The sequence below is a fragment of the Onychostoma macrolepis genome, chromosome 23, assembly GCF_012432095.1.
Source record: "Onychostoma macrolepis isolate SWU-2019 chromosome 23, ASM1243209v1, whole genome shotgun sequence".
Lineage (NCBI taxonomy): Eukaryota > Metazoa > Chordata > Actinopteri > Cypriniformes > Cyprinidae > Onychostoma > Onychostoma macrolepis.
In genome coordinates this window covers 5,765,130-5,789,406 of record NC_081177.1, presented here as the reverse complement: position 1 = coordinate 5,789,406, position 24,277 = coordinate 5,765,130, and the positions used below count along the sequence as shown (strand labels likewise).

Here is a 24,277-nt window from a genome sequence, read left to right as displayed (position 1 = left end):
TATTTTGTTTAGAACTGTTCTGCACTGTTTTCGCTAGTGAATGGTGCTTGATCTGTGCATATTTCTCTCCTGATTCAGACCAGATTACTTTTTTCACTGGAGAAGTAATATTATGGATTGAGGACTTGTATTTTAGCCGAAAGCAGCGGTTTGAAGTTAAAAACGTCTTAATGATGGATTTGTTTCTTATAAACATGCAGTTTTCCGCTTCTCAAGACGTTAACTGATTGACTGGAGTGGTGTGGATTACTGTGATGTTTTTATCAGCTGTTTGGACTCTCATTCTGACGGCACCCATTGGTTAGCAAGTGATGTAATGCTACATTTCTCCAAATCTGATGAAGAAACAAACTCATCTACAACTTGGATGGCCTGAGGGTGAGTGCATTTTCAGCAAATTTTAGTTTTTAAGTGAACTATCCCTTTAAGGGGGGATAAAACAGAGTCAAAAACCAGATTGAGCAAGAGTGTTGTGACACATAACCGCAAAAATGGTTTTGTTAACTTTTTGAAAACTTAGTTGGAAAAATCATTAAGCGGATTCTTTGGCCTTTAACCTGATCGGAAACGTCCTTTTCTATGTCTAAGGATGACTGTTAGGCTCGTAAGGTTATTTTAAGTTATAAATTATAGCAGATATTACAGTCAACATGAAATGATGTTTACTTCTGTACTGTGACACATTTCAGAGGATATTCAGTTAGAAAAATATGTATTGGCTCATGAGAAGTGTCTATATGACAGGCGGTTGAAAATTAAGAGGGATTTATTATGTCAGTTGAAAGAGGCCAAGCACGTTACATTTCGATGAACATAAAGACAAACGTTTTTTTCTTTAGAATAACGTGCAGCAATGACTCATTTAAAACAATTAGTCAAATGTATTAATGAAGTAAATAGTGTCCGTTTTGTTCTCATGTTGACATTATCATTGTGGAGGCTGCTTTTAATTTAAAGCTGTAAAACTTTATATCAATATATATCAATGGTACAATGAGCTAAAATAAAAAAAATAAAAACAATAAATAAAAAAACTGATGATAAAAAAGATAAAAAAATTATATATTTTTATTTTTTATTTAATTTTATATATATATATTTTTATTTTTAAATTTTGTTTAAATTTTGGGCAATCTTTTTCCTGATATATTTGGCACAGAACAGTTGACTAATTTATTTTTCTTAATCATCATTAGTGGCATTAGCCATGTTGTTTTCACTGTTCTAGTCATTTAGCTCACATTTTCACCTTACAGTTTTCGTTTCCACTAACAAAAGCCTATGCAAGTTTTAATTTGACATTGTATTTTTTATTATTTTTTAAATGTATTTTTAATCAATTATTATTATGGTTATTATTATCTAATTATTTATTCATTTATTTATTACATTTTATAATTTTCTTTAAATTTCGCACAATTATTTCCCTTATATATTTGGCACAGAACAGTTGATTGTTTCTTCTTATTATCCTCATTAGCAGCATTAGTCATGTTGTCTTTCCATTCGTCAAGTTGTTTCACGTTCCCCCCCAACAAGAGTACCTTTAAGATGTTTTGCTTCCAGCCAAAGCGTAAAACTTTAATCGGCATGCAATCGAGTGAACACAAAGCGACCCTCTTTGCGCAGCGAGTGTTCTGAACACTCGCTGTCAGACCAGAACCCCTCTGATCTGGTTTGGCAGAACTGCAGACCACCCTCTGCAGCTGTCAACAAATTTCAAAAGCTCCGAGCTCGGACTCTGAAGTGGCACTGACACATTCCAGCTTTTGATGGACACAGTGGAGCAGTTCTGGAAACATCCATCAGCGTTCTCATCCGTACGCGGAAGCTGACAGGTCAGGTCTGGACAGACAGTGACAAACCTGGCTTGGACGCGCTGTCGCCGTGGACCACGGCCATCCCAGGGAGGAAGTGACAGGTCGGGCTTGGGCCTTACCTTTCTGCATGGGTCGACACTCAAATGTGTGTGTCCACCTTCCAATAAATACGCAAACAAGCATCTATCATTCTCAGATGATGAGCAGTCAGATGACAGGAGCAGAACCCTGGTCTGAATGTCGTCTGTTTTCAATCATTTGACACTTCACACTTAGTCTTGCTCGGCCCAGATCATATTCGATTTGTCAAAACATTGCAAGACGATGTCTTTATGAGATGGCAGTTCTGTTTTATTGCTTACAGTAGTTCTTTTGCAGTTTGAGTACTGCTTCTGTTGTTATGTTTTAAAGGGGTAGTTCATCCAAAAAAAATGAAAGTCAGTCATTATTTACTCGCCTTTGTTTAGTTTTGAACCTGCATGATTTCATTTCTTCTGAGAAGGCAGAATATTTATATTGTTATGTTTTTAAAAAGGGCGTGTGTAACAGGTTTGATATCAGTAATGCCAAACTGCATTGCTTCTCATGTATTGTAATTGTAAAAATTGTGTAAACTCACAAATACACAGAATTTAAATATGTAAAAGTGTGAATGAGATTTGACTGAGTTTTGTGGAATATTCTGCCGGTTTCTCACGCAAAGTTATCATGTCTCTAAAGAACATTTGGAATATAGCACACAAGTCACTTTACTTTTATGATAGTTTATGGAGCTTGTATTTTTGGAGCTCAGTAGCATCCGTTATCCAATTAATGGATAAAATCAAGTCTGCCTGTTTTCTCATCTGTTATCTTGTTTTTACATGACCACATTGCACAATTTTATTTTACCTTTTTTTTTTTTTTTTTTTTTTATGAATCATGTATTATACAGTATATACTACCATTCAGAAGTTTGGTGTTTTATAATTAATTAATTATTTTATTCAGCATGGATGTGTTAAATTGATCCAAAGTGACCTTAAAGACATTTACAATGATACAAAGATTCCTATTTCAAATAAATGCCATTCTTTTTCATTTTCTACTCATCAAAGTATCCGGAAAAATTAAATGTATCCAAAAAATATAAAGCAGCACAACTTTTTTTCAACACTGATTATTCCAATAATAATCAGAAATGTTTCTTGAGCAGCAAATCAGCATATTATGAATGATTTCTGAAGGATAATGTGACATTGAAGACTGGAGTAATGATGCTGAAAATTCAAATTTCTTCACAGAAATAAATAATATTTTAAAATACATTACAATAGAAAAAGTTATTTTAAATTGTAATAATATTTCATGATATTATTGTTTTTACTATACAATAAGACACATATATATGTGTGTATCTATATAATATAATATACGTTTCAGAATATGATGCCATTGATATGGTTGATGAAAAATGAAGAGAAAATTAAGAAAAAAAGTCTTAGACACTATCTGGATGTCAAACCTCGTTGGACATGTTTATAGTTAAAATGACTGACTTTACTAGTAGATATTCTGTGAACTTAAGGGGAAGCGACTTCTGCAAAAAAACCTCAAGACCAAATAATTCAAAAAGTGTGTGAAATGTAAAATGAAGCTCTAGCATGATTCGTTTGCTGATGATATTGTGTATGCATAGACATTTTAGTGTGCTTTAAGTGTCCAAATACTTTTGAGGTCACTGTTTTTTTGTACAATATGACTTTTGGGAAATCAGAAGGGTAATATGGAAAATATTCTTCCTTCAAACAGATTACTCAAAGATCACTCAGTCTTCCTCAAATGTGCTTCAGATGTGTGTCACTTCACACTATATCAAATTTTCCAGTTCTGTTTGCATAATGCCTGGTGTATGTCAGCCATAGACCGAGACGGTGTGTGTGTGTGTGTGTGTGACATGGACATTTATCTTCGGAGCAGCGCTAATACCTTAATGCCGACTACAGTCTGAACACAGCGGCGGTTGTGTCGGTGAACAGGCCGTCCGCGTGGCGCTCAGTATGTGTGCTTGTAGGAACAGCGTCGCGTGTGTCAGTCCTCCCGCGGAGCCGCGTTGCTTAAGCACCATACTTTGAAATCAAGCATGAATAATTAAGTCATTTCACAAGGCTGCTTTAACGATACATTACATGAGAGGAAATAGGTCAAGTGCTAGTGTTGGAAACACCGCCAGCATGGATCCTTATTGAGGTGAAAAAACGCCTTATGTTGGGTCGCAGTAACTACTTTGACTCAACCCCCCACTGGCAGGAAGTTAAATTATTATTATTAGCATTATTATCTCTCATAAGATAAACAATGATAAATGAGGCTATCCTGAAGCACTTTGTTTTGTTGCAGATCGTGTTTATCTTTTATCTACGGAGGCCTGTTTCCACTAAGGTAATTGAAAAGATTAGGTAAATAAAAAAAGGTAATTAAGACTTTTTGTCTCGCAAAAGACAGAATTGCTTGTTTATAAATCACAATTGTGAGATATAAACGTGCAGTTCTGAGAAGAAAAGTCTGAATTGTGAGATACAAATTTAGGACAGAAATGAGGAAAAAGTCAGAATTTTGAGTTTGTATATCACAATTCTGATGATTTTTCTTAGAATTATGAGTCAGATAAAAAGTTGCAGTTAACTTTTTTCATTTGTTTTTTCATTTTTTTTTTTTTTAATTCTGTGGTAAAAGTGAATGAATTCTATGCAAATTTTCTATGCATTATATTGGGTAAAGGTAAATTTTTTGATGATTACCCTAATTTTATCTGCATTTAAACAGTTACATATTCGGTGTGTCCATGTTTTGATGTTAAAACCGAAAGAAAAAAAAGAAAAAAAACCCCTCCAGTCTCATTATTTTTTGTTAATAATCCACATCCTATAACTATTTAAAAGCAGACAATCATAAAAATTTAAGGGCAATTTAAAAAAGGGTTATATTAGTGTTCACAATGCAAATCATTAAGCTGACAAAGTCAACTTTTTTTTTGTTTTTTTGTTAATATATTTTTAAATATAATTTATATTTGTGATACCTCAAGAATCATTTACTAGTAGCAATTATGAAAACAATTGTGTTGCTCCATATTTTTGTGGAAACTGATACATTTTTTTTTTTCCCCAGGAGTCTTCCACGAGTAAGTTCAAAAGAAAAAAACATTTATTAGAAATAGAAATCTTTCATAACATTATAAATGTATTTATTATTACAATTTAATGCTGAAAAAAGTAATAATTTCTCAAAAAATCTTACTGACCCTAAACATTTGAACTTGTGTATAGGTTTGGACACTATTAATTTTCTTTCTTTCTTTTTTTTCTTTTTTTTTTTTTTAATATTTATTCTTTCATTATTTATTTATTCTTTTATCTGATAAAGGTTCATCATGCATGTTTACATTATTAGCCATAAGGCATAAGCTCGTGCATTTAAAGGTACTAATTGTCTTTAGCTACAGTTTGTTTTGCTAAACCGAACATGTCATTTGGTCAGAATAGAGCAGATTCCAGCTTCACCCCCCACCATTCTGTTGATCTGTTTTTCTCTTCATCTCAAGGCAGGAAAATATGTGATTGTAGCCTCTGCTACTGGAAACACACGATTGTTCGCCTCAGCTAATTCAACATCCTGTGAAAACACACATCTTTACATACACAAACAATATGTTTGCATACGCACAGGAAAAGGTCACGTTCTCTGTTATGCAGCCTTGACAAACAGAGGCCTATTAGTTCATCAGGAGCAGTTATGGGTTTGAGTTTGATTTGTGCTGTTTTACCTCCCCTGCATTTCAGCTTAAAGGAACTCAAACATATCTATCTATCTATCTATCTATCTATCTATCTATCTATCTATCTATCTATCTATCTATCTATCTATCTATCTATCTATCTATCTATCTATCTATCTATCTATCTATCCATCCATCCATCCATCCATCCATCCATCGTTCTATCTATCTATCATTCTATCTATCTATCATTCTGTCATTCTATTTATTGTTTCTTCATGCTAACATTTTTATTGTTTCTTCATGCTAACATCGTTTTATCATTTAGCAGTTATTATGGGTTTGAGTTTGAGTTGTGCTGTTTTACCTCTCCTGCATTTCAGCAAATATTTGCTGCACTGGTCTTCTGCTTAAAGGAACTCAAACATTCTATCTATCTATCTATCTATCTATCTATCTATCTATCTATCTATCTATCTATCTATCTATCTATCTATCTATCTATCTATCTATCTATCGTTCTATTTATCATTTTATCATTCTGTTTTATCGTTCTGTCATTCTATTTATTGTTTATTCATGCTAACATTTTTTATCTATTGATCCATCTCTTTATCATACTGTTATAGGACCAGCCTCACCCAAGGCAGGTACACGTGGAGACATAACCAGGTTCTCAGGTGTTTAGCCGATAAGCTTGAGTGCAGGAGGGTATCCAGCAATTGTTTTCAGGTCTAACTCCTGCCAGCTTGCTTACATTATCGAACTTACAGTACCCTGGGAGGATGCTGTTGAGGAAGCTTTTGAGCGGAAGAAGCTACGATATTCCAACCTAGCATCTGAGGCAGAGAACAGAGGCTGGAAGATAAAGGTGCGCCCGGTGGAGGTGGGATGTAGGGGCTTTGTAGCTAAGTCAACATCAAAGACCCTTAGGGAGATTGGAGGCAGGGGACAGGCTCATAGATGAACAATCAAAGAGCTGGCCGACACTGCCGAGAGGACCAATCATTGGCTGTGGATGAAAAGGAGTGACACCAGGAATGCTAAGGCGAACAGCTAACCATGTGACACACACCCAGGCCTGATCAACCTGTGGTGGGCCTGCCTCTGCACAACTGATGATGTGTCCTGGTGGTAAAGCCTTATAGAAGCCATTTTTCTTCAAGAACTCACCAGGGAATCAGTATCAACACTAGGGACTGTAACACCTACTCCTTTTTATTGAATCTTGAATTCTGGAGCGATCCAGTGACCGCTGAGAAAGGGCAGCTGACAATCAGGGAAAGACCAGTCGACGGCCTGGAAAGACTGCTGACAGGAGGGAAGAGACCCCAACGGGGCTGGTATGAGTTAGCGACCCATACTGGCAGGATCCAGCGCTGGCTAGCGTTTCTGGACCCACCCATTATTGCTACAAAAACTTCAAGGAAGAAGATGCCCTTAGAGTCTGTGAGAGCAGGGGTGCAAGATGACTCATCAAGGACCAATCTTACGATAACAGACCATGGAATGGAACTAACAATGAATCGAACGAAGGGCACCGCAACTGATGGATCATCAGCACTGGGAGGACAAAAACTGCAGAGCTGTAGTTGTGGCTGGTCAAAATTAACATCAGTGAAAAATCCATCAAGGCAAAAAGAAATGCCTTAGCGAGCTCAGCAAGGGGTCTCGCATTGACCAATACTTCTTAAGAAGTAGGCCAAATCGAGTGAAGCCTGGAGGCAGGAAAACCCCACAGTCCTCAGGATATCAGCACCTCAGTTTAAACTCAACTTCGAATAGACCCTCCACCGGTCTCCAGCCCGAAGTCCAGCCAGCTACAGCCAGTAGCAGTTCTCAGCCTGCAGCCCAACCAGCCACAGCCAGCAGCAGTTTCCAGCCCAGAGCCCAGCCAGCCACACTCAATATCAGTCTCCAGCCTGGAGCCCAACCAGCTACATCCAACATTAGCCTCCAGCTTGGAGCCCAGCCAGTTACAGGCAATACCAGCCTCCAGTCCAGAACCCAGCCAGCCACACCCAGCAACAGTCTCCAACACAGAGCCAAGCTGGCTGCTGCCAGCAACAGAGAGGAAGATGGAAGGAAGGAAACCTCAGATTCTGTGGCCCAAATCCAATCAGAAGAGCGAGTGGGAGACCATCGACTCAGACCTTGTCCTCCTACAAGCCCAGAACAACAGAAGGGTCCTGTTGAAAGGAAACTGGAGAGCATGGGTGCCATCATTTACAGCTATGGGGCCAAGAGGTTCGGAGAGGCAGCAGAAAGGCCAGCTAATCCAGCCTAAGTCCAGGAGGCAGGGGAAATTGACAGGCTGGTGAAAGAAAGAAGACAATTGAGAAAGCAGTGGAGGAGGGCCACAGAGATGGAAAGAGTGGGACTTGATGATCTGGAGGCTGAAATAAAGCAGCAGTTGACAAAGCTCAGAGAAGAGCACCTCAGATGGAAATGCAAGAGGAAAGAACGGACAAGGACCAACTTCTACAGCAATCCTCACAGCTTTGTCAAAAGCCTTTTTGACAATAAGAAGAGTGGGAGCCTCAAAGTGCCTATAAAAGATCTGGAAGAGCCCCTGAGGAAGTCTTATTCTGATGACCGGAGGCATGAGTCAGTCACCATCCCGAACGATATGCCACCAATTCATGCACCTGAATACCAAATGGACACAAGGCCCCCCACATGGAGTGAGGTGGAGAAAGCCATAAAGCAGGCAAGATCGTTATCAGCTCCAGGGCCTAATGGTATCCAGTATAGGCTCTATAAGAACACCCCTGGAATCCTTAAATATCTCTGGAAGCTGATGAAGGTAGCATGGCAGAAGGGAGTGATACCGAAGGCATGGCAAAGAGCAGGAGGCATCCTGATACCCAAAGAGAAGAACTCTTCATCCATCAGCCAGTTTCGCCAGATCTGCCTTCTGAATGTAGAGGGGAAGATCTTCTTTAGGGTGTTGGCCCAAAGGCTCTCTACATTCCTGCGAAGAAACAACTTTATTGATACCTCAGTGCAGAGGGCGGGATCCAGGACTTCTCAGGATGACTGGAGCATGCCAATATCATCTGGCACCAGATTCAAACTGCCAAGAAAGAACAGAGCGACCTCCACGTGATTTTCTTAGACCTCGCCAATGCGTTCGGGTCGGTCCCTCACAAGGTCTTGTGGACGGCCTTCAACTACTTCGGTGTACCAAACCACATCACAGAATTAGTCAAGAACTATTTTCAGGATCTCCAGTTCTGTGTAACAGTAGAGAACAACACTACCGCCTGGCAGCATCTGGAAATAGGCAGGCTGCACCATTTCACTCCTTGCATTTGTCATGGCAATGGAGCTGATCATACATGTGTCTCGCTGGGTTGTGGGAGGTGAGAGAATTAAGAATGGTATGTGGCTTCCGCCAATTAGAGCATCAAGAGCCTCGGACGATGGTATAATGCAGACCTCAGAGACACCCATCTGCTGGAACAACTCTGGCAGGACACTGCTAACGGCCTCAGGCAGATTAACAACATGGAACTCCCAGGCTCTGGTGTTTCCAGTTCGGGTTGCTACCCAGACTCCTGTGGCAGTTGACCATGTACGAGGTCTCGCTAACTCATGCCAATCGACTGGAAAGGCTAGTGAACTCTCATGTAAGGAAGTGGCTTGGACTTCCAAAATGCCTCAGTAGTGTTGGACTTTACAGCAAAGGAGCCCTGTCACTCCCAATTTCTAGCCTGGTTGAAGAGCTCAAATGTGCCAAGGCGAGACTGGTCATGTCCCTCAATGACTCCAGAGACCCCGTAGTGGGAGGTGCCGCTCCTGCCCTAGCAAAAGGGAAGAAGTTGACCCCAGCCACATCTGTGCAACAGGCCAAATCTGCTCTTCGCCATCATGACATAATGGGTCACGTTCAACAAGGCTTCTACAACAGAACACGAACCATGGTGGTAGAGGAGGTGCGAAGACAGGAGGAGGCAGCTAGACGTTCCAGAGCAGTAGCACAAGCTAAACAGGGCAGCTGGATGGGCTGGGAGGATGGCGAACAGAGGAATTTCACATGGCGCGATCTCTGGACCATGGAATCCAACAGGCTGAGCTTCATTGTCTGAGCCACATACGATGTTCTGCCCTCTCCTACAAATTTACAAATTTATGGTTCGGAAAGGATCCATCTTGCCCCCTGTGTACAGCCCCATCAACTCTCAAGCACAACCAGGTTCTCAGGTGTTTAGGCGATAAGTTTGAGTGCAGGAGGGTATCCAGAAATGCCCAACCCCTCAACAACCAGGGTGCGCACCAACACCTACCATCATTTGTTTGAGAGGGGGACAAGCTCAGAATTCATCCATCAATACCTGATTTAGGCCCACTAAACATGGCCAGGGATTGGCAGATGAAAGTGGACTTGGATCAAAAGCTCACTTTCCCCTCAGAGATCGCAATGATCACTCTGAAACCAGACCTTGTTGTCTGGTCTAACTGGCCAGCTTGCTTACATTATTGAACTTACAGTACCCTGGGAGGATGCTGTTGAGGAAGCTTTTGAGCAGAAGAAGCTGTGATATTCCAACCTAGCAGCTGAGGCAGAGAACAGAGGCTGGAAGATAAAGGTCCACCCGGTGGAGGTGGGATGTAGGGGCTTTGTAGCTAAGTCAACATCAAAGACCCTTAGGGAGATTGGAGTCAGGGGACAGGCTCATAGACGGGCAATCAAAGAGCTGGCCGACACTGCCGAGAGGACCAGTCATTGGCTGTGGATGAAAAGGAGTGACACTAGCAGGACTGCTAAGGCGAACAGCTAACCATGTGACACACACCCAGGCCTGATCAAGCTGTGGTGGGCCTACCTCTGCAGAGGGTGTCTTGTGATAAATGGCCGAAACACCCCGTGATGCTGAGGTACACGACTGATGATGTGTCCTGGTGGTAAAGCCTTATAGCAGCCATTTTTCTTCAAGAACTCACCAGGGAATCAGTATCGGTGCAACACAAGGGACTGTAACACTAGTCCTTTTTATTGAATATTATCTTTCTATCCTCTATCATTCTATAATTCTGTTGTTTATCTAGATATTTTTAGATTGTTTTATCATGTTTATCATTCTATCTATCGTTCAATCTTTCTATCATTCTGTCATTCTATGCATCATTTTATCATTATGTTGTTTTGTCATTGTATCATTCTATCATTGTATTTATCGTTTTATCGTTTTATTGTTTTATCGTTCTATTGGTTCATCACTCTTTGTCAGACTGTTGTTTTATCATTATATCCTCGTTTTATCATTCTGTTTTTGTCATTCTATCTACCTTTCTATCTTTTTTCACGCTATTGTTTTATTGTTCAATCTATTGTTCTATGTATCATTTTATCATTCTGTTGTTTTATCATTCTATCATTCTGTCTTCTATTGTTCAATCATTCTGATGTTCTATCACTGTATCATTTTTATTTTATTGTTCTATCTACTGTATATCTATCTATCTATCTATCTATCTATCTATCTATCTATCTATCTATCTATCTATCTATCTATCTACTGTATATCTATATCTATCTATCTATCTATCTATCTATCTATCTATCTATCTATCTATCTATCTATCTATCTATCTGTCTGTCTGTCTATCTATCTATCTATCTATCTATCTATCTATCTATCTATCTATCTATCTATCTATCTATCTATCTATCTATCATCTATCTATCTGTCTGTCTGTCTGTCTGTCTATATATCATTCTATTGTTCAATCGATCTATCATTCGTTCTGTCGTTCGTTCATTCTATCAATATCGTTCTGTCTATTGTTGTATTATCTATCATTGTACTGTACTCTACATTTCATGAAATATTTGCTGCATTGTCCTTCTTTCATAAAAAACAATTCCTCAAGTTGAAAACCGCTTAAGGGAACCAAAATATAGAACGTGGCACAACATTTCTATCCTACATGTGTCAGCCGGGTGTTAATTATCTCGTACAAATATTGATCGCTCAGCTGAGATCCTCGATGAAAATATCAGGCAAAATATTCTGGTCTTGAAAGACTCGTCTTGAAAGGTTTCAAGCAGCACGGCAGCCTATTTAATTTCACTTGTGGTTCTTTTCCTCGTCTTTTAATTGGGTTATATGCATTAGATTTTCAAATTAAGCATCTGCTGTTAACAGTATGCATATGTTGTTGTTCTACTTTGAAAATTACAGCTCTCAAGACTTCAATCACCGCCTGTCCGTATCACATGAAATTTCAGCTTTGAATCAGAAGCAGGTTTGGAATCCCCAGGCCTTGACTCTTTCATCATGGGGAGTGCATTTTAATTAGCTCGCCTCGGCTCAGCGCAGAACTGACGATTTGCACCAGGGCTGCGGAACAAAACATTGAAAACCCCTACCATGCAAATTAACACTGTGTCGCATTCATTGGCAACAGTTGCAAATATTTTGCTATGTCAGTCAGCTTCAAACTAAAACTTACAAGGGCTTTTTTTTTGACTGCACAATTAAGTTTACGGCGTGTTATGAAGGCTTGTATACTGATATGACCGGAACTATCTGCAGTGTCAATGCTTTGAGATTTTAATGTGAAAATCTTAAATTTGATTGTTTGCATTAGTCTTTTATTATTGTATCATTCTGTCTTCTATCTATAATTCTATCATTCTGTTGTTATCTATCCATCCATCCATCCATCCATCCACTAGTCCTATATACCTTCAAGACTTTTTAAACCTATGCCTTAACAAATTTTCAGTTTCTTGTCAAATAAATAAATAAATAATACAGTTTTAGGAATTTCACTTTATTTGAATTTTACTTCCTAACATTCAAGTTCAAATAGCAGTTCTGCAACCTGTTTGGATCTTCAGTTCAAATTGAATTTGAATATGAAAGACATTCTGAATTCCAGTCTGAACCACACTAAACACACCTGTGGACTGTTAACTGATCTTAACGTCATATTGGCCTATAGGCATCGCACATGACAAAATACCCCTATATGTTACAGCTTATAAACCGTGTGCACTTTAGTGAATGGCACATAACGCTGGTCAAGAGATGGCTGGTGTATGTTGTAGGCAGCGTGCCAGCAGTACAATACATGCAGGTAGAGCTATAGTGCCGTGTGTGTGTGTGTGTTAGCGTTTAAACACAGAGGGTGTTAAAAACTGTCAGACAGGTATGGTCAGAGTGGAGTATCAACACTGATTGATCGGCGGAGTTCATGTCAAGTTCACAGGAGGTCTCTGCCATCAGCGCTCGGTGACTGGCATCCGCACATCAGCGTGGGGAGAGGGAGAAAAGCGGGCTAGAAAACAGGAGGATCGAGTAACGTCACCACATAACAGATTAACAAAGGCAGCATCATCTCTCTGTATGACAGCGGGATCATTTATCACACAGCAATGGTGGGAGGGGGCGTGTGCGCTGAGGTCATCTGTAGTCTGTGAGTAATGGCCACTCATTTGTTTATCGGTGACCTCAATAATCAGAGATGGTGAGAGGTCGGGACACAAATGGTGAGACACTGGAGAGCTTCAGAAAGGCGAACCATTCTGCTTCACCTTGTAGGACTACAGTTACGCTGTAATGAAGCTGTGCCGAACAATGTACCGTGCCGCTCATTGTGTGCCGCTCATTGTTGCTGTTACTATGACATCATAAAGGTTTTTCAGCTGAAAGATTTCAATGTTTCTATGGTTTCGGTTTAAATCAAATCGCTTGTCTGAGCTTGTGTCATTATACTGGATGAATTTGGGGAAATCGGACCACTTTTTGACATTGAGATGACTGATGAGATGGCATGAGATCATGCTACTATTCAGTTTTGATAAAATAAAGGCCCTTTCAAAAACCAAACACAAAAAAGAAGAAGAAAAAAAACCCCATTAAAAACGTGGTCACACTGTACATTACAGCGTTAATGATACTGTGTATTGCATAAGTATATACTGAGTAATAAAAATGAGCATGTATTTAATGTACTGTAGTGTAAAAACGTATTCAGTTGTGTTTTTTTCTTTGTGCTTCATTTTAATGTAACACCTAAATTTTAAAATTATTTATTTGTTTGTTTGCTGTTTTAAAAAAAGAAAACATCTCTGGAATGTACAGTACAGCCAAAAACTATATATATATATATATATATATATATATATATTATATATTATACAGTGCCCTCCACTAATATTGCAACCCTTGGTAAATATGAGCAAAGGCAGCTGTGAAAATAAATCTACTTTGTCGATCTTTTTGATCTTTCTTTAAAAAAAAATCACAAAACTTTTAACCTTTCATTGAAGTAAAACAATTGAAAGTGGGGAGAAAATCTCATGATGAAATAAATGTTTTTCTCCAATGCATGTTGGCCACAATTATTGGCACCCCTAGAAATTCTTATGAGTAAAATATTACTTAAGTATATTACATTCATATTTACATTTTTTTTTTTTTTTTTTTTTTAGCACACCAGAGTGACTAGGAGCATGAAATTGTCCAGTCATGACTTCCTGTTCCACAGGATTATAAATATGAGGAACACAAAGTCCAAATTCCCCTAATCATCCATCACAAGGAGTAAAACCAAAGAATATAGTTCTGATGTGCAGAACAAGATTGTTGAGCTTCACAAAATAGAAAGTGGCTGTAAGAAAAGAGTTAAAGCATTGAAAATCCCCATTTCCACCATCAGGGCAATAATTAAGAGGTTCTTATAAACTAAAGATGTTACAAATCTGCCTGGTAGATGACGTGTGTCTATATCATCCTAATGCACGCTGAAGAGGAGAGTTTGAGGGCCAAAGACTATCCAAGGATCACAGCTGGAGAATTGCAGAGATTAGCTGAATATTGTTGTCAGAAATCCTAAAATATATATATATATATATATATATATCAAACAGCCCCTACATCACCACATGTTGTTCGGGAGGGTTTCAAGGAAAATTCTCCTCACTCACCCAAAAACAAATTCCAGCATATTCAGTTGTCAGACACGACTGGAACATCAAATAGCACTGGCTTATATGGTCACATGAAACTAAAAAAAGAGATTTTTGGCAGCAAACCTACCAGACAGGTTTAGTACAAACAGGGATAAAAAAGTACCCCATGTCCACGGTTAAATATACTGCAGGATCTTTAATGCTGTGGGCCTGTTTTTCTGTCGGAAGTTCTGCTCATCTTGTTCAGATGTATGGCATCATGGATTCAATCAAATACCAACAGATCTAAACCTGTCTGCCTCTGTTAGAAATCTTATAATGGGCTTCTATCAGGACAATAATCCAAAACAAACATCAAAATCAACACAAAAATGTGTCACTGAGCATAAAATGAATCTTTTATCATGGCTGTCCCAGTCCTCTGACCTGAACCCTGTACAAAATGAGTGAGATGAACTGAAGAGAGGAAGCACCAACATGGAGCTGTGATTCTGAAGGATCTGGAGAGATCCTGGATGAAGGAATGGTCTCTGATCCCTTATCAGAAGTTCTCCAAACTCATCAGGCATTATAGGAGAAAACTAAGAGCTGTTATCTTGGGAAATGGACGTTGCAATAATTGGGTGCCAATAATTGTGGCCAACATGAACTAGAGAAAGCATTTATTTCACAATGAGATTTCCCTCCCACTTTCAATTGCTTTTACTTCAAGGATAGGTTAAAATTTTGTAAATTTTTGGAAAGAAAGATCAAAAGTATAAACAATGCAGATTTATTTTCACAGCCACCTTTGCTCATATTTACCAAGGGTGCCAATATTAGTGGAGGGCACTGTATGTATATATATATATATATATATATATATATATATACTGTATATACATATACATTTTATAATAAATACAATTTTTATATAATTTTATATAATCATTTAATAAATTATTATATAATTATATTTTATATAATAATATATTATTATAAAATATATAAATATATAATTATTTATACTTTTCTTTGCACTTCTCTTCAGTGTTACTTTTAGTTAGTTTGTTCATGTAAAGTGTAGCCGAAACTACATAACATAATATTAAAAATAATAATAATAATTTTATTTATTATTAAATTTTGTTAAAGTCCATATATATATATATATATATATATATATATATATATATATATATACACATTTATGGAATTTATCCATAATAATTAGCTGTGTAATATGAGCAACATGGACACTGTACTGTAAAATGTTACTAAAAATGTATACAGTTGTGAACACTATTTTATTCACCATTTTTTCCTTTGCATTTACACTATTTATTTATTTTTTGAAGCATTTCTGGGAAATATCGCCAAAAATGTATGTAATTATTTATAAACATAATAATTAGTTGCGTAATATGTGTAACAGACACTGCACTGTAAAATGTTAATGTAAAATTTATACAGTCGTGAACAGTATTTTATTCACATTTTTCCTTTGCTCTTCCTTTCAGTTTCAGTTTTTAAGTTTAATTTATTTGCTATTTTACTACATTAGTGTTTAGGTTACACATATAACACGCTAATGTAATTATTTACAATAGCAATGCCAATAATTATGCCTAATTTCTAGCAGCTACTGAACATAATTACATACTGCATACTGTTGTTCGCTAATTATCAGTACTTATACACTACACTATAACATTGTTTTCACACAACGACTACTTTTTGTATTTAATGTATTCAATTTTGGCTCTATGCCTTTATAAACATGTCTGGAAATACAACTGTGTATACTGTATACAACAGTTATACCTATTACATGTAGTTGCTATAGTAGGCCAATAATAATAATAATACATTTCTAGCAGCTACTGCACATTCATTGCTTACAAGTGGTTCATTATTTATCAGCATTTATAAACTATACTAAAACATTTTTCTATAATAGTTTTCACATAAGGACTTTTTGTATATTTACACTTGAATTCTTGGCTCAGTGCCTTTATAAACATGTCTAAACACATGTAGGTAATGCACATAATATAACATGTCATTGCTAATCGATTACAACAACAATAAAGCGTCATGTTTAACGGCTACTAAAAATAAGCTCTTTACACAACTTGGACCTTTATTTTCACAAGACGTCTTACCAGGTAGGCTATAACATTTTAAGTTTGGTTAAACTCTGCATTTTTTTTTTTTTTTTTATGCCTATGCAGAGTCCTGCTTGGGCATATAGACACGTTAATGTAAGTAATTACCACAGCAATGGCAATTATATCTCACTTCTGGCAGCTACTAAAAATAATTACACATCGCATGCACGTTCTTCATTATTACTCTGCACTGTGTCATTACACCGAAGCGTTCTTCGTTTCTCGCGCTCAGTTCCCAGCATCTCTGTAAACTCCAGCCTGAAGCGGCAGAGAGACAGTATGAGGCTGGTCTTGTGGGCTGTCTCATGTTTTCTCCGGCCTCTGTCTCTTTAATAAACTCGTGGTTATCTAGTGTAACAAATGTCTCGCTGCCATCATCAAGTCCAGAGGAGGAGGAGGAGGAGGAGTTTTTAATGTTCAGTTTGTTCTATGGATCGATGTTTGCTGCTGGCATCGCCGCTTGTGTGTGTGTGTGATATACACTATTTTTTTCTGCCCTTTTCCTACTACGTTTCATACGAGACCGGGAGTCTAAGCGATTGACAGCGTTCGTCCTTCTGGCTTGGGAAACAAAAAAAGAAAAGAAGAAGAAGAGACGGAAAGAAAAGCAAAGCAAAACAATCCGCCATAGATCTGTCTATCTAGGAAGGAGAGGTATATTAAAAAAAGAGACACCTGATTTCTGGACAGCGTTTCTGAAATACTGGATTGTACGGAACTGAAGTGCATTAGAGAGTCGCTATTGCGTGTGTATGGACTATATCAGAGCGCAATACAGAATTTCACCTGGGCTCAATTTCACTGTACGCGAACTAAAGAGAGTTGAACATGCCAAGGAGGAAACAGCAGGCACCCAAAAGGGCTGCGGGTAAGATTCAACCTGACACCTATCATTTCACATTTAACCCGACATGAATATTGCTATTCGTCCGCGTTTTAAGCTCGCGAGCGTACGGGTTTGTATCTGAATGAACCTCTTTTTTTATCTTGTGAAACAGTATGATGAAAGTGATAGCGCTGTCTTAGAAAGAGGATGTGTTTAATATCAGAGAACGGTGCTTCGAGACACTGCATGCGAAAGGATACGCTTCGGTTCCCGACAAAATCCGGCGAAAGTTTTTAAACTTTCAAGTCCAACGAACTATTTCACGTTTAAATGAACGTAAACAGGCTTGTTTAAAACGTAAACAACGCTCGTTTTACCTCATCAAATGAACGGCGTGCTTGAAAATAGCAACGTTTTAGCATCATAAACGGACCGAGTAGTGAACCTTGTGTAACCCCTGTAATGTTTGTTACACGCTGCGAAAAAAATCATGTTCTTAATCAATGTTTTTGACACGTTTTCCAGTAAAAAAAAAAAAGGATATTCTCTAAACAAGACCAGTTTACGTCATATGTCAGAGTGTCTCGTAAAACAAGTATTAAGTATGCCATTTTCAAGTAATTTGTCTCGTTTTAAAGATCTTCGTGTATATATGAGTATGTAAACGAAGTGAATTAGAGTTTAGGCAAGGCTCACTTCTTGGCCTATTTGTATTGTTAATTTACTGCTGTTGTCAATGGCTGCTATTCATATAATGAAGTAAAACGAACCATATTTTCATTTTAAACTGGTGTGATTATATTTATTTACACATTAAATAGTTTTTTGGAGTTTAAAAGTTCAATCTTTAGCCAGATTTTGTTGGGAACCGAAGCGTGGCGCGTTTCTGTAGCTAAATACACAGAGAGGAAATACGGAGTGATTTTGGATAGATGTGCTGCTTTGGATCCGAATATCGGTTGAACTTCCTATGAACCCATAATATCTCATAGACAAACGGACACACACACAAACGGGGTGAATGCACACACACATGCGCGGGGGCGCGCGCTCGAGAGCGCGAAATATGCCAGAATAAAACCGTTTGCATCGTTTATTTACGTTTCAGTAACATGATGAGGCGAGCTCTCTTATTTTGCCTTTAACTTGTTAACTGTATACCAGTGTTGTCAAAACACTTTTCTGTTTCATAGACTGCCTCAAAGCCTAGTGAACTAACTAGCCTACCTAGACAGCATTTTTGAGAGCATCACTTATATAATGACCGTGATTATGTCTAGACAATAATAATTAAGAAGTATCTTTAGATAAATTAATGAAATACACAAATGTTGCTTGCCTTAATTGTTTAACAGTGTTTGCAGTACAATTTCTATCACAGACTGTGTGCCAAATCCCAGTGATCTCCCTACTTAGCATGGGCATGTAGCATTCTGAATAATATTCATAAAGAACCTATGGTGTCTAAAAAATGCTGTCTAGGTAGGAAACTCGCTAGGTTTTGAAACACAGCCATAATCTTGTCATGCACAGCAACGCAACTGGCTGTTTACCAGAAGGCTTTTCAGTGAAACATTTTCTTTTTTCCTTTCCCCCTCGGGCTTTCACTTGGCATATGATTGATCACACGTCACGTTGGATTTATTGATAGATTAATTTCTAATAGATACATTTATCACCAGTTCTTTGTTAGCCTTCCCATGACCTCAGGTGGTGGCTGTTCGGATTATTAAAACGACTTTAGGACTAAAACGACATAACTTTGAGGATGCTCCCTTAAACAGTTAAGGTTTTTTTTATTTTTCTTTTTTTTTTCTGGCTTTCTGAAATTGTTTACCTTTAAAAATGTAGGGTTTGAATATTTTTGGAACAGAATGTGCATTTCAATCATTTGTTATTAATAATGCATTTTAAAATGTTCATTTAAATGTAAATATTTTGACCAAACTAGAAACCCATACGCCACAGTTTAAAGTGCCAATCTTTAATTTGATTGTGCTTTTCTAGACAAAGCCCATTGTTTTCTTTCGTTTAAGAGAAGTACGCTACAATTGCAAGGAGCCAAACTTTGCTTTGGAAAGCGCGTACAGCGGGTTATTGTTTTTGTGTACGTTGATGCCAGATGCTTCGGACTCTTTATGAGGTGGAAGGATGATCACTCTTTATAATAACAGTAGACAAACCCCACAGATGGTCATCACACTCTGCCAGCAATGGCGGATCTTAAAACCCCCTGAAGACGCTAAGTCCCTTCTTCCTCGTTTCTACTTTGTCTGTCACTTTCCCTCGCGCACACACATTTGTCGCTCCCCCTAAAAGCCCCTTTCCCTCTAACAAAGGCGGCGCAATTATTGGGTGAACTTTTGCGAAGATTCCTAAGCGATCCCTTTACACGCTCTGGGCCTGCTCGCCTGTAATCTGGTAAATGTGTCAGCCCTATGGAGAAATAAGCCTTCCAGAAGAGTTTCTTCATTGTTGAGGTAATTGTCTCCTCTTTGACAGGCACATTCATCAGTGGCTTAATGGTCAATCAAAAGTTGGCAGGCAGAGTGTTTTCATTCTTTCCTATCCACTACATTAGGAATACTTAATCAAAATGTCTCCCGGTAATGGCTATGAAGAGTTCATGACTGACTGATCTGTTGTCTGCGCAGATAGAAAATTAACAGCTCGGCGCAGGAGAGATGTGGGCCCGCAGATAAACAAATTGTGCATTAATATTTCATCTTCGAGACCTGGTATGTGCTATCAGCGGCAGAATATTCCAGGCCCGTGTTGTCATTTCTACCCCCCCCCCTTCTCCTGACCCCCCACCCCTCATACCCCCACCTATATTCTTGAAGGCTTTTTGCAGCTGTAACTCATTTCCCTTGATGACTTTACTGGGGTTACAGAGAGTGACGACAAATTGATTACCTGGCAGAGCAAGAATGGAGCGGCGAGAGAGACGCAAGCTGACAGTCATGTTATAATAATATGTTTAATGATGTGTGGAGGGGTGAACAAGGAGAGGGAGAGGTATTAAAATAAGACCAGAGAAGATGCAAGGAATGAGATCCCCCTTTTCCATTTTTCGTCTTTTTAAGATGTACTGGGTATAAAATGGCTTTCATTTCGTTATGCGGGCACGGTTATCCTTTTTTTTTTTTTTTGTTGAAATATGGCCATTTAGAGTAAAGACGCAACCCTGCGGTGTTGCACAGTTAATATTTGTTGTGTGACTTTAGTTAGCAGTCACTGGAAGGTCAGATGTATTGGATTTACAATATCAGAATCAGAATGCTAAGGATAATACTTTTTGCCATTATGAAATGAACTGATATGCTTTTCTCTCCAGTGTTATTTTAGTATAATTGATGTACTATTTATAATAAATATTTTGAATTAGATGTAATTTTTACATTTGAATTTGAAAGTTTTGGTAATTTTGGAAATTTTTATTTATTATTTTTTCAATTTTATTTATTTACTTTTTTAGTTTTAGTTAACGATAAGTAATGTTTTTTATTTGGCGCTTTCACAACAAAACAAAAAACAGGAAAAGTAATGAATAAAAATCAATAAATAAAAAAGACAAAAATTCTATAATGAGATATATGTGTTTATGTATTATTCGTGGTGTTTATATTGAACATTTGTGATTATTTCGCTGGAGATATTAAATTTAGCAGCATAATAATTAATGATGATATAATGTGCTTTCATTTGGCCATTAAACTTCCTCACATGGTCACAAGGTCACATGGTTAGACTAGTTTCGCAATTATCTGAGCATTGTTTCAATGATGATGATATAGTGTCTAATTTAAAAAAAACAAAAAACGGTAGCATTTCAGTTGGTAAGTTTGATTCATTTTTGTGAGTCAGTTCAATGAATCGATTCTTCGATTCACTCTGACTTCATTTATTGTTTGCGTCACTTAATAAAAAGCATTCATGAAAATCTCTGAATGGGTAGACAAATATCTTTCATTAGCATGTGTTTTTATATTGGTGCATATAAAAGAAAATGATTCTTAGTGCAGAAAACACTTGATTATTGATACCTAGACTTTTACGGTATGAATCAAGAATTTGGAATCTACTTGGCAACAGTGTTTGTTTAGTGGAAACGATGGTTCCTATGATTGAAAGAAATGACTCTTTTACGCCCTTTCAGAACAAATACTAGTCACCATATCGCCCAGCCCAGTCCAGTGCACAGAAATATGACCGTACGGGGGTTATTAGTGTGCAGCGCAGTGATATTTCTCACCGGATTATGTTTCTAATCAGTTTTTGAATAGCCCGTGCTTCAAACTGCTAGCCCAATTTGTTGTTAACAAGATAAATTGGAGTACAGACAAAGGCATTAAGTGTTGCACTGCCAATAAGTGAGTGACAGGGGCTTCTGGGAATTGGCTAGCTCAAAGTCCTCTTAAGTGGTTCGTTCTAGAAACATCAGCGGTTGCTGCTAGTCTAGTCCAGGCAGAGACGGTCCAGCGCCGAATTTGCTAATCATTTTCTTGTCATAGCATGTAAAGCGTTTGTTTGATAATATCATTAACCTCGCGAACAGCAGAAAGGAGTGTTCGAGGCCACGCCGCTAACATGTAGCCGTCTTTCCAGTATTTGCAATGTCTTTGTGTCCCGTATCACACTAATACCCCAGTGTTTGTTTATATGAGTGTAACAGTTAAACCACAGCAACGTTTATCCTGTCTCCGTGGTGGTGATGTCATGATGTTTCCGCCAGCATGCAGGTGGAGCTGGCAGTATCACTTTGTGAGGCTTTGCTCCGGGAGTCAGACAGGGCGGTGCTGCGTCTAGGTGAGAGAGGAGAAGCCTCCCGTGCCCCGGAGCGCTCGGCGCTCTACTCCGCTCCTTAAAAGAGGGAAAAAAAACCCGCATCCTGATTGGACACGAGCACCGCGTCGCCTCGTACCCCCGCTGCCGCAACCGCGCGTTCACCTTGCCTTCCCTCCGAGACCTGCGCCAGTTTCCAGGCAAATGACACAATTTGATACGCCAGCGGGACGATCGAGGAGGATAATGTTTTTACGTGATCATCTCGGCAAAAAGCCATTTCTATTGCTTTTTTCTTCATTAAACACAACAATGATGAGGTTACGGAGAGACTTTATTGCTCTCGGGCTAAAACTCATTACTCCTGCCAGACATCCGAGTATAAAAGAAATTACAAAATGGCATTTTGTATCCGCTCTCCGCAGATATAGCATGTCTGGGAGATTGAGGTCGAGGGGGAAAGGGAGAGTTGATCTGTGTCAATTTCTCGAGTGAAAGTCAGACAGGGGGGAAAAGGCCTAACGACAACACAAAACGCCTTTTGTGTGTGCCGTATTTGATTACCGGCAGGAATTTTGATGGTGTCGCAGTGTAGTTAAAACAGGATGCCGAACGCACCTGACTCTTTCGGGAAAGCGGTTCTTACTCCGCAAAGATTGTGAATGGACTTATTTCGGTAATTGTGGGCTCGCCATATGCTTCCAAAGTTGCTCAAAACAATCAGTGTGGGCTCATGTTACCGTGTCCAGATGGGTTTCAGACAGGGTGCTGCGTCCAGGCCGGGATCGGGTTTCACATCTCGCTGTCATATTTACCCCTCTCCTCCGTGATAGGATCCTGTTGATATGAACACAAAGCTTTATTCTGTTTTTAAAGAAGTTGTGATCACAAGGGAACCAGACAGACACAGTGTACCCATTACTTATTACACAAGATACTCATGTTTTCTCTTTTTTTTTTTGTCTGCAGAGACACATAAATATGACTGGTTTAAGGACAGATATATCGGCCGGGCCGATTATTAGACCTTTTTGAGAATACTGACCATACCTGCATGGATGAAAAAAACAGATGTGTTAGATATCTTTGTATTAGCTCCAAAATCTGTTTTTGGTCCATTTTAAATATATATATATATATATATATATATATATATATATTATTTTATTTATTTAATTAGTTATATAAATAAAATGATCTACTATTAATTAATTATTATTTTTTTTTAATTTATGGACTTTAGTAACAAATGCTGTACAAGGCCTATTGCTTATTTTTTTGACCTGTTTTTACAGTGATTTTTAATCAGCTGGTAAATGAAAATGTACAGTATTTTGGATCATATATTTTGAACTATGTATATATAGATATTTATTATTTATTTCTTAGTGGTCAATATGCAGGTTTCAGTATTGTGTATATACTACTAATAATTTTTATAAGAATAATATATTTTTCAAAATACAAATTTATTAAAAAAAAAAAAATCTAAATATAATATATAATATATATTTATTTTAGTCCTGAACTGATTTTATTAGAAAAAATAAATACTTCAAATATAGCCATTTAAACATAAATTGTTGTCATTGTTTTCTTGAAAATACTTGCAGATAATATAACACACAGACACGCTCCTCGCATTTGTTGATCTATGTACCGAGCCTGTCTAACCATGTTTGATTACGTTATTTTTCGTCTCGTGAGACGTGTCTGTAACTTGACCTCTTGTTGCTCGTGTTCCTGTGAGAATCCTTGTTTCTCCTCTGGCCTCCCTACAGTTCGTGAGAAGATGGGAAAAAACTGTACCTTAAAACAGACAGAAACTTCATTAATCTAAAAATTGTCCACTGTGTACCTGATTTGCTTCCAATCAAGTGCTTAATGAGTCTCAATTAAGATTTATTATGCAAATTAACCCCGGCCTGCTACAGTCTATGGGGCAGGAGCTATGACAATATTTTGCTAATGGCACAATCTGTACCAATTAGAAAGGAAAACTTTCACAAGATC

At 38.0% G+C, this 24,277-nt stretch overlaps 1 protein-coding gene across 1 annotated transcript in view; it reads left to right on the top strand.

Moving 5' to 3' along the window:
• The first annotated feature begins 16,901 nt into the window (after positions 1–16,901).
• Positions 16,902–24,277, top strand: part of LOC131531930 (teashirt homolog 2) — a 56,091-nt gene continuing 48,715 nt past the window's right edge. Inside the window, exon 1 of the mRNA XM_058763120.1 lies at positions 16,902–17,521. Within this exon, the coding sequence (XP_058619103.1) occupies positions 17,482–17,521 (40 nt within the window). The 5' untranslated portion in view covers positions 16,902–17,481. The remainder of the gene's footprint in view (positions 17,522–24,277) is intronic.